The 14,595-nt window shown below is 29.9% G+C and overlaps 1 protein-coding gene across 1 annotated transcript; it reads left to right on the forward strand.

Annotated features, from left to right (window-relative positions):
* LOC105173450 lies at positions 12,876–13,980 on the forward strand. Its single transcript, XM_011095187.2, has 2 exons — positions 12,876–13,154; positions 13,427–13,980. Exons 1-2 carry the CDS (start codon positions 13,033–13,035, stop codon positions 13,620–13,622), a joined length of 318 nt encoding a protein of 105 aa, XP_011093489.1. The 5' UTR covers positions 12,876–13,032; the 3' UTR covers positions 13,623–13,980.

Here is a 14,595-nt window from a genome sequence, read left to right on the forward strand (position 1 = left end):
AGTTTTATAAAACTTATCTAATAAAAAAAATATAAATCAATTTTTTAATTTTAGGAGTTAAAGATATATCTAATAAAATTAAATCTTAAATATTAATGGCTATGATTTTGAAGAAAAAATTGGTGAAATATACTTTTAATTAGATTATTTGGTGAATTTCAAATATATATATATATATATATATAATTCATTTTAAGAGATTTTTACAGATATTTTTGTATGGAAAGTTGAGTGGATACTATCCTTGAATGTCCTAAGGAGAATGAATCTTAGACATGGTGTCTCTTAAGACAGTTGCTACACCGTTGAGGGAATTCAGAGGGTCGGAAGTTATCCCTCTAGGAACCATGACAAAGTTGAAAATTTATCAAAAGATCAAATCGAGACAAAAATTAAAATTTATGGATATTAAAATCAAGAAATGAACTTGAGGTACTTAATTGATTTTAAATAAAATTTTAAAGTACCAAATATAGCATTTATCCTATGTTTAAAGCTCTAAAATGATTTTATGCACAAACTTAATGACTAATTATATGATTTTCCCTTCATATGAGTTAGATTTGACTGCTAATTGTTGGGAATTTATCCCCAGAGTGAGCCCACAAAGGAATGTAATTATTATAGTGGAATACAAACCAATACAACAGTGATTACGGATTAGTAGGAACAGTGAGAAGAAACAGAAACGATAAATAATTTCGGCTCAGAGAGCCGGATCTGATGGGGAAGCCCACAGCCACAAAGGACGGCACCCCAACCACCGGTTGCTTAAACCCACCAAGGGACGACAACCACCAAAGCTATCACACGCCACCAAGACAAACACACGGCTACCAAGGCATCATCTAACCACTCAGGTTCACATCTCTCTTTTATTTTTCCTCACTTGTTTCTCTCACTCTTCTTCTTCCGGAAGGTAGTGAAAATAGAGAAAAGTCATTGATGATGGCGCAAAACATCGAGAAAGTGGGAGAGACAAGGAGGGTGAATAAATTCGATCAACAAAAAAGAATAAAAAGGCAAAAAGGTTTCAGTCATCTAAAAATTGAAATGGGGTCAGGTAATGGATGGATCGGGTTGGTGGGTTCCAGGTGGTGGATTGGGGTTGTGGTCTTGGGTCTACCAAATTTGGTCATGAGCCAATTTTCCAACACTAATATTTTTTCCAATTGCAAACCAAGGAAATCCAAATTTATTAATATCTATTTTGGACATCTGAGTTTTCCGCATCCTGTGGTAGTGTTGTTTTACTAATATCCTCTACAAGTGTTCATTTGATACACCAAAATGTTATACCAAATATCGAATTGAGTTAGTGGTTCGATTTTGATACATCGATTCAACATTTTCGGGAATCAATATTTTTATTAAAAAGTAATTTAATATTAAAAATAAAGATTATACTTTATATTTGTTTTTTTAATTTTTACAAGTAATATAATAAAAATCAGTTAAAATAACTAATAAACATAAAAATAGTATTTCAATATGAGGTACACTTTGGTAAACTGAATTGAATACAAAATTTTAAGAAAAATAAAAGTTGAATACGAAACTGAAAAATGCAGCTCGATTTCAATACTTAGCGAGTTTGTTATTCTGATTTGGTTCGATCGATTTATCAAACTGTGGATACTCATAAATACCATTCTGAATCCTCAAATTGATCAAACACAACCTAAAAGAACATTCATTAAATTAATTTTTTTTAATTAAAGTCAGTTTTTTTCTTAATCTGTAATAGCTTTATGCCTTAATATATATATATATATATATCATTTCACTTTTATATAGCTTTTCGACCCCTATAAAATTAAATAATTCGAAATAGAATAATTCAATGACATGTTAGTTTCATTTTAGGTGAATTCGATTGAGTATATAAAAGATTGATATAATATTGTACTAATAAAATATAGTACTAATATTAGATATAAACGTGAAAAAATATTTCAAATATGACTAATTTGAAAGAAGAAACAAAAGGGAAAAGTCCCTCTATATATATATAACAATAAACCAATATTATTTTTGACCCCATACTTTATTCCTCGTGAAAAACTAATTAGATAGTGTCTCAATTTACTTAATATTGTAAGTTCAAACAAATATATGTAAAAATATTAGCAACACAATATATTAACAAATTAAGATATTACTTATAGTAAATTAATATATAAGCAAAAGAAAACATTTTGGGCATTATTGATATGTAGGAATAAAATTAAGTGCGGATCAAATAGATATTGGGTATCAACCCTTTAATAGTAGGCTCAACAGAAAAAGAATTATAACTCAATTATTACAAGAATAGTGGGTTACGAAAACCCTTAAAGATTACAGACCAATGTGTAATATAAACAGATCTAAACAATATAAAGAATAAATTTACAGATCTATTAACAATAATATGGAAATAGTAAGAGGAAAGGTAAGGCTCAGAGAGACAGATCCATTGAGGTAAAGCCCACGGCTACAAAAATTGGCAGTCTCTCACGGTTGCTCAAACTCAAACGTCAAATAGGCCACACGGACCCATTTAAAAAATCGCAGAGTTTTTCCACAAACTTTGGTTCACAAAGAACTTTTCAAGCGGAGTAGAGGAAGGAGAGGGAAAGGCTTAGCAACTGTTACTTCTCTAGAAAATCAAAAACCATGGAAGGTTTTATAATGGTTCAGGATTGAAGACGAAGGGATAATGAATCAGCAAATGAATAATTCCAAAGCAGCAAATGAATAATTCCAAAGCCACAAGAATAAGAGAGAGAGAGAGAGAGAGAGAGAGAGAGAGAGAAACCAAAGAGACGGTGGGGAAAAGACGATGGGGTAGAAATGAATTAGGGTAATGGTTAGAGGGTTTAATATAACACCAACCGAATCGGATGACCCGTGGACTGGAAAGTAGGCTGAGCCAACGAGTGGATCGATTGCCGGAGAGGGCTGAGCCATTCAGGTGAGAAGAAGGCCAAATGGGCTTAGGCCTACTAAAGATCATGGGCTATTTTTCCAACAATAGATTTAGGAATGGGATAAAAAAGAAAAAGGAATCGTATTGAATAACATTCCTATGATTGGTATAATAAATATAAATTTAGAAGATAATAGAATTGTCATTCCTTAGCTCCTTAGTTGATTCCATTAACATAATTGATAATTAAAAAATAATGACTAGTAATAAAATAAAATTATTTTTATGACAAACTTTTTCTTTAGTAATTTTAATAAAAAAAATATTTATTCATAATTTATTGGGTATGTTGAATTCAATTGTACAACAATAGTACATATTTTCAAAATTGCTTACAAAAGGTTATAAGAAATTTATAAAACATCTCATACATTGTTGAAAAAAATATATAAAAAGTATTTATTTACATAATAAATAATTTATTGACTCGCGTTAAGCATATAGATAATCTTTTTCAGCCAAAATAAAAAAATTGTTTCGAACAACCAAATGGATTAACGTATTTAATCAGCCCATCTACCATTATTTGTTCGATAGTCAGTGAAAGACATTGTTTGAACTTATAAAAATAATTAAATATCAAAGTAATTACTTTTTTCTTACAATGAATATATAATTATTTCTCACTACTAGATATATAAAGTACTTAATTTTAATTACAATTAAAACTAAACACTAAACAAATACCAAAAAAAGAACCCAAAAAAAAAAAAAACAAATCATTCCGAACGTATTGGGAATAGCTAATACCATATTAGTACGAGGAATCAAAATAAAAGTTCTTGAACCTAAAGCATACCAAATCAAAGATATAAAAATGATCTTGAGAATGCTCGTTTCATTCTCGCTCTATTTCTATATACCAAAACACACCCTTTAAATATAAAGCCTTTAAGAAGGAAATTATTTAAAAATATAATTTTTTAAGAAAATAAAAAAGATATCTTTACAACAAATTCCAACTATTTTTTTGTCCTTCACATTTGGTTTCAGGATCTTTTGCTCTTTCTTCAAATTCCATTGTTGAGTTTTTTCTTTATTTAAGTTTATATTTATAATGCATTTTTTATTTTTATTATAAATGAATGAGGATTATTTTTCATTCTTTTAAAATTAGGGGGTTCTCTTTTAAAGGTAGAAGGGAACTTTTATGCCATTTCCACATTTTTAAGGGGGCAAAATGAAATTTATAAGGAAAAATAGAGAAAAAAGCCAAAGTTGTAGCTTCACTTCTCCCACCATCATTATTAATATAATGCGGCATATTCGATGCATGTGTATAAAAAATTTAAAAAGTATATTATTGTAGAGAAATTGATTATATGAAATAAATGTGGTAAAAAATAATTTTAAAAGAGAATATTAAAATAGGAGAAAGAAAAAAGAAAATATTAATTAAAAATAAATAACAATTTATTAATAAATAATTTTGACCACTTTTGGGCAGTGGAAGAAATGGAAAAGTTAGTGAGTGAAAAAGAAAAAAAGAAAAAGACCAGAAAAAGGGAGACACCAAAAGGGTGTTCGCCCTTAATATATAGTGTTGGTTGAACGCGACACATTCAATGCATGTGCATAAAATAAATTATAATAATTAAATATTATTTAATAAAAAAATTTGTAGTAGAAAAAATATTAATACAAAATAAATATTTTTATAAAATATTTGGAGGAGAAAGAGAAAAAAAAAAGTAATTAAAAATAACTAACTATTTGAAAAAAATAATTTTTACCACTCATAGACAATGAAAAAAATATGAAAATTAGTAGATGGGAAAAAAAAAAATAAGAGAGACATCGAAGAAAAGTGTTCTCCCTTAACATATAGTATAAATAATCGAAGAACAATTATATTATTTAAATTTTAAATTAATTACACACACGTCTGAGTGTGCTACATATGCTAGTACGTACATACAAGTAGGGTTTTGCTTGATATATAGGTTAGGTTTTGGAAATCAATTTTCCATCATGATGTTGACAAATTTGCTCTATTTATAAGTGAATTTTGAATGTCCTTTTCCTAAAAACTTTGGTGAATATTAATTAATATTTGGAATTTTTTTTTTGGGCTTATAGAGTTTAGGGTATAGCATTGTCAACTCTTCAATAATATTGCCAACTATTTATTTATGATATTTTATCATCAAATAAAAAAAATATTGTTGTTATACTCGTGCACAACGCATCGAACAATATTTTATACACGTGACGCGTTTCAATTGTATGAAATAATTAAAATGAGCATATATATTCTATGGTGGAATTTCTTGAAATTCAATTATTCTTATTTTAAAAAATTGATTCAAAATATATACTCTAATTTCTATGAAAAACAGTTCTATAGTTTTGGTATAATCGTCACTAGGGCCATCATTTTCTCGAACAAATTATTTTTCATGGGAATCGGACTCATAATTTTTACTTCAGTACTGCATGCGTACTCCTAAAAGCTTATAACTGCTAGCGATAATACAATTTTAAATTTTAAATTGCACAGCAGTTCAAGCATCACGTCAGAAGAGCAATTACCGATGCATGGGCTAATAATCTGGATTTTGACCTTTTTTAAAGAAAAAAAATTACAATAAGCTCCCATGAGATTTGTCATAATTAAAAATATTTCTCATTATTTGAAAAATTCTAAATACCTCTGGAGTTAACAGTCATATCCTTTTGTAACAATCCATTGTAGGGAGTATTTGTTAGACGACCGTCAATTTTAAAAGATATTTATAATTTTTTGAATAACGATGACATATTTATAATTATATAAATTTTAGGAGAACTTATTGTAATTTAATAAAAAAAAATCACCAAATTTTGGCACCACTAGGTGATGGCGTAATCGGTAGCAAAACAAAAGAAACGTGTGGTAACGTAAGCGCTTTCTTGTTTAATGGCATGTGACGACATAATCACGCTTAGTCAACAGTTTGTGAGGTAATATGAAATGGGCACATGATAACATGACCATGACTCGGTTCCAGCTACTTTTTGTGTTATGATGATCATATCAACTACAAAAAATAAAATAAAATCCATTTACGTATCATTTTTTGTCTCAACAATGTAAATTTGGTTAATTTATTGGGTAGAAGACTTTTTATTTAAGCATGTTTAATAAAAGAAGAAATATCGAAATTATTTAATATGAATGGAAAAAAAGTCGGAAAAAAAATTAATTTTCTTATATTTTATACCAATTTTATTGGAATTTATGATCCGAGTTCAGGTATATCGAAGTTAAAGACGTATTTTGGCTGAATTTATAAGTTTTTTAAAATATTTTATAAGATGTTGTGAGAACGAAATCCCAGCTTATTCGTAACTATATCAGTTATAATGTTTTATTAATTTAATATACTTTAATAATTTATTTTTATATTGAAGAAACCCTGATACGTTATAATTTCGAAAGTATTTGATTAAATTAAAGAGCTCTAAAATTAAATGGTTCGTCAATAAAACCTAATTTAGTTGGCAAAATTTTAAGCCATATGACCATGAAGTTACGGGTTTAAATTTCATTAATGTGTGGGTGTTGACACTGACCCCCCTCATGTTAGATAAAATTGCACAAGCATCTCCTATTTTTTTATAAAATTACAGCTACACCCTCTGAGGTGTCAGTGTAATAGCTTTCACCGAGTGTTTGTTTAATAAGTTTTGCATTTAAATAGAGGGTGTAGTTGTAATTACAACTAAAATTCTAAGGATATCGTTGTAATTTTACAGAAAGTAGGATAATAGTGTATCCTCGGCCTAATCTCAAGAAAAAAAATTAATATATTGATTGTTGATGATTTATTGGAACATAATTAAACTGTAATTGTTCCAAATAAAATTGTTGGTAGTGGTCATTGTGCATCATTAATAGACAGTGCCAAATGTGTGCTGATTGATGGGAATGGGAGAAAAATAGGACAGCTACTGAAAATGAAATTGTTGAGCTGTTGATGAGATATAAAGATGCAAAATTATTGAAAAATATTCAGTTAAGGGGGGCCGTCACGATGTATTAATTAATTGATAAATTCCGAGTAAATATTAAAATAAATTATAGTTATATCTTATGAGTTTCAACATAATTATAAATATAAATTCGTTATTTATAAAATTATAAATACTTATTTAATTGAAAAATAATTATGTAGACCCTTAATCGGATGCGAAAATTATTACTTTACCCTTCTGATTTATTTTTTTTATAAAAAATATTTGAAAAAAAATATAAAAAGAAAAAAGAAAATTGAAGATCTATTACTCCATAAAAGTATATTAAATTATGATTCATAATTTAAAATGATATTTTGGACAGTTCACCGTAATATTTGGATGGAATTGGTTTGTTATTAGGCAGTCGTTAAAATCAAGAAGTATTTATAATTTTCAAACATCGAGGATGTTTGTGTAATTACACTTAATTATATAAACACCTCTTTTTTTTTATAAAATTATAAGTACATCCCTACAGAAGGTGTCAACATAATTTAACTTAAGGGGCGCACTTGTGAATTTTTTTTTTTTCGGTAAATGTGAATTTCATTAAATAAATGATAGTACCTCTATACAATACAACAAGAAAGGCTAGACAGTCACCTCGACAGGCCAAGAAATCCGCCATAAACGAAAAAGTGCACAAGTACTAATAGAAGGAGGTAAATCAAACAAGTATTCATTGTCGGACATTTTCAATAATAAGTTTTCCTACGGAAGGTACCCCGCATATTCCTCCATCAAATCGTCGAAAATTGCGCCCGCGCCATATGTGGTATACAAGAGAGCCCAATAGTGCACGATAAAAAGCCGAGATACAATACTTTCCTCGCCACATTTTTGCTGCTCACAGAACGTCGATAGTCCAGTCACGGTGGGGCCAATCAAAATGCAAGGTGCGCTAGATCACCCTCAAGCAATGTCTTGAGTAGGGGAAATGAAAGAAGAGGTGATTGTATGTTTTGTAACGACAACTATAAGCTCAAAAAATATAATTTTATAAAAAATGTGGGGTATTTTTATAATTATACCTAATGTTAGGTGATGTTAATATAATTTAGTTTAAATATTAATTAAACAAGTGGTTTGAGGAGTTGTCATGGTGATCTAATAATGGTTTGATTCGACATTTCCTAAGTATTGATTTGGTGTTTGGAATTTTGTCACAAATAGTCGAAACGTATTGAATGTACCTTATACAAATATATAAATGTATTTTTAGTAAAAGGGGGTGGGGGACAATCAAATCGAAGTTACATTAAAAGGGACGTGCATAATTTAAATTTTTTATTAAATTTATTTGATTAAATAAAATAAAAAATAAATAAAATATAAGATAAATAACTTATAAGAGTTGTTAAAATATTTTAATTTTAAATATACATTAACATAAAATTATTGATAAAATCAAGTGATTGATGATATATATGACCATTTTGTGGGGAAAAAAAATAGAGTTTAGGGTATTTTAGTAAAAACATATTTTATCGACGAAAGTTAGTAATATTAAGACCATCGCAATTAATAAATTGTATTAGCTATTGAATCACATTGGATGCGTACATAATCTCGCTCGAAATATGCAACCTCGAGTGGTGATCTTGATGATGGCCACATACTCTCCCAAGATTTGATATTTGGGTCCTGAGGATAAAAGAAGAACGTGAGACTCGTCGAGTTCGTCCCCGACAACGACCCTTCGACGCTCAAGTTAGTTTGATCGAGGTGGAAATATTCGAACTAGAAGAGATAGGTTGAAATTAAATGACAGAATATCAGTTACCTCGCCATCCACGAGGTAGGGTTCCAAATCGGACGGTCTAGCTTATATCCATCATTCGGATTCCAACTTCGGGTACCGAGCTGGGTCAAGTGTTGGATAACCCGCCCTGATAGAAAAGGACCGGATCTTCACTTATAATTACGAAAATACCCTTCATTAAGGGTAATTTTGGTATTATCACCAGAAATTAGGGTATTCCCGTCAGTACATGTAATTTATTTATTTTAATTTTATTATTAATCAAGTAAAAGAAAAAAAAGTTAAATAAATAATTGATCAACCCGATATTTTCTTAAACAAATTTTCTTACTTTTAAATATGCATAAGTAGAATATTTTGATAGAGAAAATTCAAATAAAATAAATAAATATGTTGGAGGGTGTTTTAGCCGGTGTATATTTTGTTAATCAAAGGTGATTACTTTAACCCTTCACTCTTAATAAATAATATAGAACTCCTCCAATAATACAAAGTATTCTTTTTCCAAAAACAATATTTACAAGAATGAAAATCATAAAAATAGTAAAGTATGATTGCGCATGCACCTTATGTGCAGGCTAGAGTCCCTATAACTGACCTATTGTCGATAAATACTACATACGTGTGATACAGAAGAAGTCCTCCAATAATACAAATATTTTTTTTTATTTATTTATAAGAATGAAAATTGTAAGAACAGTAAAGTAGGAGCGTCACATCCACAAACTCGTTAGGAAGAATTGCGAACGTATCTTATGTGCTGGCTAGAGTCGTTACAGTCAAATTGTTGTTCCCAAGAATTAAAATCTAATCACATAAAAATCAATACGTACACTTGGCCATAATCTTTATAATAAAAACTAAAATCTAATCATGTAAAAATTAGCACAGAAATCCAAACGCTAAACCTTACTCTACTATCTCAATTATATATATATATATAGAATAAATAAAAATATAATAAATGATTATTTTACGTTTAATTTCAAGGTCATGGGAGGGACCAACAGTATAAAATTCTATATTTTTTTTCTCAGAAATATTTTAATAACTTTTAAGATAAAATGATCATCATTAAAATTTTAAAAATATCTTTATACGTTGTTATTATATTCTAGGTTACGTACTCTAGGTATAAAAAAAATAAGAAAAAAAGAAAGAAAATTAATATTTGTTTGGTATACCAGAAATTTCATCATTTTCCTAACATTTTCTCACCTAATACCCTAGCTCTAAACCCTAAAGCACTATCTCCTGCGTCTACTCTAAACCCTAGCTAAGGAAATATCCCACTCAATTATTATTATTATTATTATTATTATTCATAAAAAATAAAAAAAAAACAATCCATCTACTATGCATATATCTCACAATGATGTTCTTTGTTATTGATGTTCCTAAAAACAACAGTAAGATCTCTAGGTTATTTTAGTGAGTGTTTAAGGTATCTATTCTTTTAAATAATTTCTAAAAAATTATCTAAATCTTGCAAACTAAGATAATTTTAGGGCAGTGTGGGAAGGGTTTTTGGCGATGGTTATTTGATGCTTAAATCAGTTTCAAGAGCCTCCAAGCATAAAGAGTTGGGGTAGCAAAATTCATACCTGATGGGAGAGAGCCAATATTTATACATGCTGGTTAAATTATATGATTTCACGTACAATATTGATTTAAAATATGTTTAATGGTGTGCAGTGGGCTGTAAATGCCATAAATGAACAGTGACTTTGTGGTCTTAACAGACAGGACAATGCATTTGTCAGTCGAGGACGCATGTCCTTTTCGTCAAGTACGGAGCTCTAGCAGATGTCTCGTGTACTTAGCGAAATAATGTACCATCTGGTAAGATTTTCTAACATACTGATTTTGGAGATCTCCTGTGGAGTTCTCTATAATAACTCAAAAAACATAAAGATAAATGTTAATCTTGAAGGTCTCTAATGTGCTGTTATAAATATCCCCATATCAGGTCTAAAGTTATTTTCTCCACCTTTATATGAAAATCAATTTTCAAAAAATAGAAGGAGGCCTTGAGATTATAAACTGCTTAAACTTCTTGTTTATAGCTAACGTGGAACGCTTACCTACATTAACAATCCCTCAAATGAGTGGCTCAAGACGAACACATAGCCCTCCTACAGACAACATCAAATTATGCAACTTGCGACTTGATTGGTACCCAATACTTTAAGTATTGTTCATTCTAACTTCTTATGAGTCTTACAATTATGCCCTATAAGAAACATCACTGAAGAAAGAACGCCATAAAACATATAAGTTGTTGAAAATTATTTTCTGCAATTAATATGGGATACTAGTCTATATCAAATAATTTTGTAAGCAATTCAATTATTTTCAAGATATATTGATAATTCGAGTGGTTTTCATTTTTCAGTTTTAATTTCTAAAAAAGTAATTAAAATAAAAATGTTTATTTATATATTTTTTATTGAAAGTATATTAATTTAATACAATAATTCGATGTAAAACAATCTCATTGACTAATCTAAATATAATTTTATTTCACACAAAAATCTATACAAAATTAATTAAAAACACATTCTTAATTGAAAATTGGAAATAAAAAACAAACAAACAAACCCTTAGGGAGCGGTGTGTGCCAAACACGGCATAAGAAGAGGAGCGGTGCAGCAGACTGCAAACCCTGGGCCAATAATAGAGGACTCATGCGTGGTATCATGCGCTGGCTGATCTAGGCCGTAGATCTGATTGACCTAGGGATAGTGACACCTCCAACATCGTAGATCGAGAGCCACCCCTACGGCGAGTCTGCCCATCAACGGCCGCGTGGCACCTCCAAGTAATTATTAGCTGCTTCGCTGGTGGTATCTCGAGGCCTCACGTGTAACGGACAATTCTAGAAATAAATAAATAAAAAAATAAAAAAAGAGGGGGTGGAATATTACAATACTACAAGCTGCCCGCGGGCAACGGGCAGAGAGTTGGGGGCAAGGGGGAGACAATGGCCTTGGAATCTGAGCCCGCATGTACCCGATGGTCCCCCGGTGGGCTCCACCAGTGCATGATTTTTTGTAGGTTTTTATAAAGATATGGGACCCGCTTTAGTGGGAGGTGGGACCCCCATCTGACGCAGCTCCAAGGTGGGGGTATGGGAAAAGGACAAAAGCTGTGGGGACCTCCTCTAATTATGATGACATTTTTGTGTGTTTTCGTAATTTTATTTTTCCAAGTGCTTTCTGCAAAATCAATGTGCTTTTGTACTATCCCCTAATATTTTAATGATATTATAGTTTTGCCCCAATAGATCTTTATTGAAATCGACTTACGGTTCGTTCTTACATGTCAATTATCAATATCAAATATATATATATAAATAAAAATAAATAATAATAATTTTTTTTTATATTTAACACAATTATAAATATTTTTTGATTATTTAAAATTTTTTAAATAATGGTGGAATATTTATAATTATACCGAAATTTCAAGAGAATTTATTATAATTTATCCTATAATTGAGCAATAATTGTTATTATAATAAAAAAAATAACTAGTTTTAAATACCTATATATAAATAGGACTCGAATGCATAATCTCTCGATCATGAAATCTTAATTTCGCCAATACTGATTGGCTACGTACAAGAATAGTAAGATTTATAAAGAATAAAAATATGTTTCTCGCAAGATTGCTTAAATTCTAAAATATTACCACCCCAGAATAAATTTCATTACTTATTTTGAAAAACTTAGAGTCGAAGAAAGTTGCAGGGAGTACACAAATAAGTCGAATTAAATATAACAAGAAGTTAGTAGACTAAAAATGAATTTCCTCAAAAAGGAGGGGGCAAACTGCAAAAAAAGTAGTACTTAATATTACTACAAAAACCTTTGTTGGGCAACAGATGCAATGTACTACTCCTGCCACAGGATTCAACCCCTTGGATTTGGGGAAACTGCCAGTGGTTTTTATTTATCGATTAATTATTATTTATTTAATTCAACTCAAATCATTTTCCTGTGGTCCAACGGCCATTACACCCGCAGTGGTCTAGCCAATAAAACCCGTCACTTCAAACTTGTGAACGTTTTGATTAGTTGCACTTAATGGTCTTTGGTGGTCCAGGCACCACCTCATATTTACTCCTCCCACCCCCCTTGCCCCACTCTTTCACTATATAAATCCACCACCACCTCCTCCATCAGTCTCTCCTCCCACAATCATAACTTCTGCGCTTCAGATCACAAACTCACCACCACCTCGCCGCCGTGAAGTACCACCCACGCCGCCGTGAGCCGCCACTTCGTCCGCCGTGAATATGAGGTCAGGCGGTCCATACTACTCTGGATGTGAGTATGACAAGCAGCAACCCCATTTTCTTGATTCTTGCTTCCTTTGCCGGAAGCCACTCGGCAAGAACAGTGACATCTACATGTACAGGTTAGTAGTGATTTAAGTCCATGACATATTACGAAAAGACCTCTGTACTTTTGTGAAATTAAGCTGCAGTCCTCTGAAGTCATGTTTTATGGTGATTGTGGGGTCATAATGTAATTTTGGGAAATTGATGGGGTCATTTTGTAATATCCTTGATTGTTTTCATTTTTTTGTGGGATTTTTTGTATGTGTGTATTTTCAAATGGGATTTCATTTTCTTTAAAAATATTGGCTTAAATTATTTAATTTAATATATTTTAATTAATTTTTTGCAGAGGGGATACACCATTTTGCAGCCAAGAATGCAGGCAAGAACAGATTGAAATGGATGAAGCCAGTGAGAAAAGATTGAAACTTTCTTCTTCATCATCATCATCAAAGAGATCAAGTGCAGTGAGACAGAACAAGGATTCAACAAAAGAGTATGACACCAAGAAAGCTGTACGGACAGGCACAGTGGCTGTGGCCTAAAAAAGGGAAAAAAATATTTAAAAAAATATAAAATATCAAGAATCTACAAAAAAAAATGGAGGGGGAGAAAGAAAATAAAAAGGAGATGAGGGGGCATTTTGCAAATCTTGAGGAGCTCTAATGATATCTGTAAAGAAAGAGGTGGGCAGAAGGAGAAAGGAGAGGAAGATCCACCAAACAATTTTGATTTATTTTTTTTTTCAAATTTTATTTTATTTTTTTTGAATTTAGATGGCATTTCAATTAGTGTCTATATGAGGAGGGCCCTCAATTGAGATTGCCATGAGATATAAATCTTTGTTAAATGATATCTCTATTTGAATGCTAATCTATGAAATTAGAAGCATTATTATAATTATTAATTTTGTCTTTTTTTAATGTTTTAATGGAATTAAGTGTTTTCTAATTATGTTGCAGCTTTTTGTTGTGGAATGTTATTCTCTTGTTAGCATTAGAGTTGGAATATAGTTTTGGGATTTTTGTATTAGCTTAAAATAAGTGTTTATTTAATTTATTTTTTTATTAGTAACTTTTGTTTAACTTTAGTTAATTTTAATCAAAAGCTATTGCAAGTTTTTTCTCAATTTTGATCTAAATAAAGTAATAAGAGTGTTTTATTTTTGAAATTTACAAAATTACAACGGGCTTTTGAGATTTGTCATATTTATTAATATTTTTTTGTTATTTAAAAAATTATAAATATTTTTTAAAACTTTAAATATCGGTATGAGATTTGTCATATTTTTTTATTATTTAAAAAATTATAAATATTTTTTAAAATTTCAAATATCGGTATGTAATTTTAAGAGGTATTTGTTATTTTTAAAATAATAATAAAATATTTATAATTAAAATAAATCTCAAAAAACTATTATAATTTACCCATAAAAATTTGATATCAAGTTTAAAATTATTGATATTAATAATTGCATAGAGATCTATGCCCTTTTTTTTTTTTTTTTTTTTTTTGAAA

Source organism: Sesamum indicum, linkage group LG11 (assembly GCF_000512975.1).
Source record: "Sesamum indicum cultivar Zhongzhi No. 13 linkage group LG11, S_indicum_v1.0, whole genome shotgun sequence".
Classification (NCBI taxonomy): Eukaryota; Viridiplantae; Streptophyta; class Magnoliopsida; order Lamiales; family Pedaliaceae; genus Sesamum; species Sesamum indicum.

Coding starts and splice junctions, on each gene's coding strand:
- LOC105173450 (XM_011095187.2), top strand. CDS start 13,033: ATGAGGTCAGGCGGTCCATACTACTCTGGATGTGAGTATGACAAGCAG. Junction 13,155..13,426: donor AGTGACATCTACATGTACAG/GTTAGTAGTGAT, acceptor AATTTTTTGCAG/AGGGGATACACCATTTTGCA.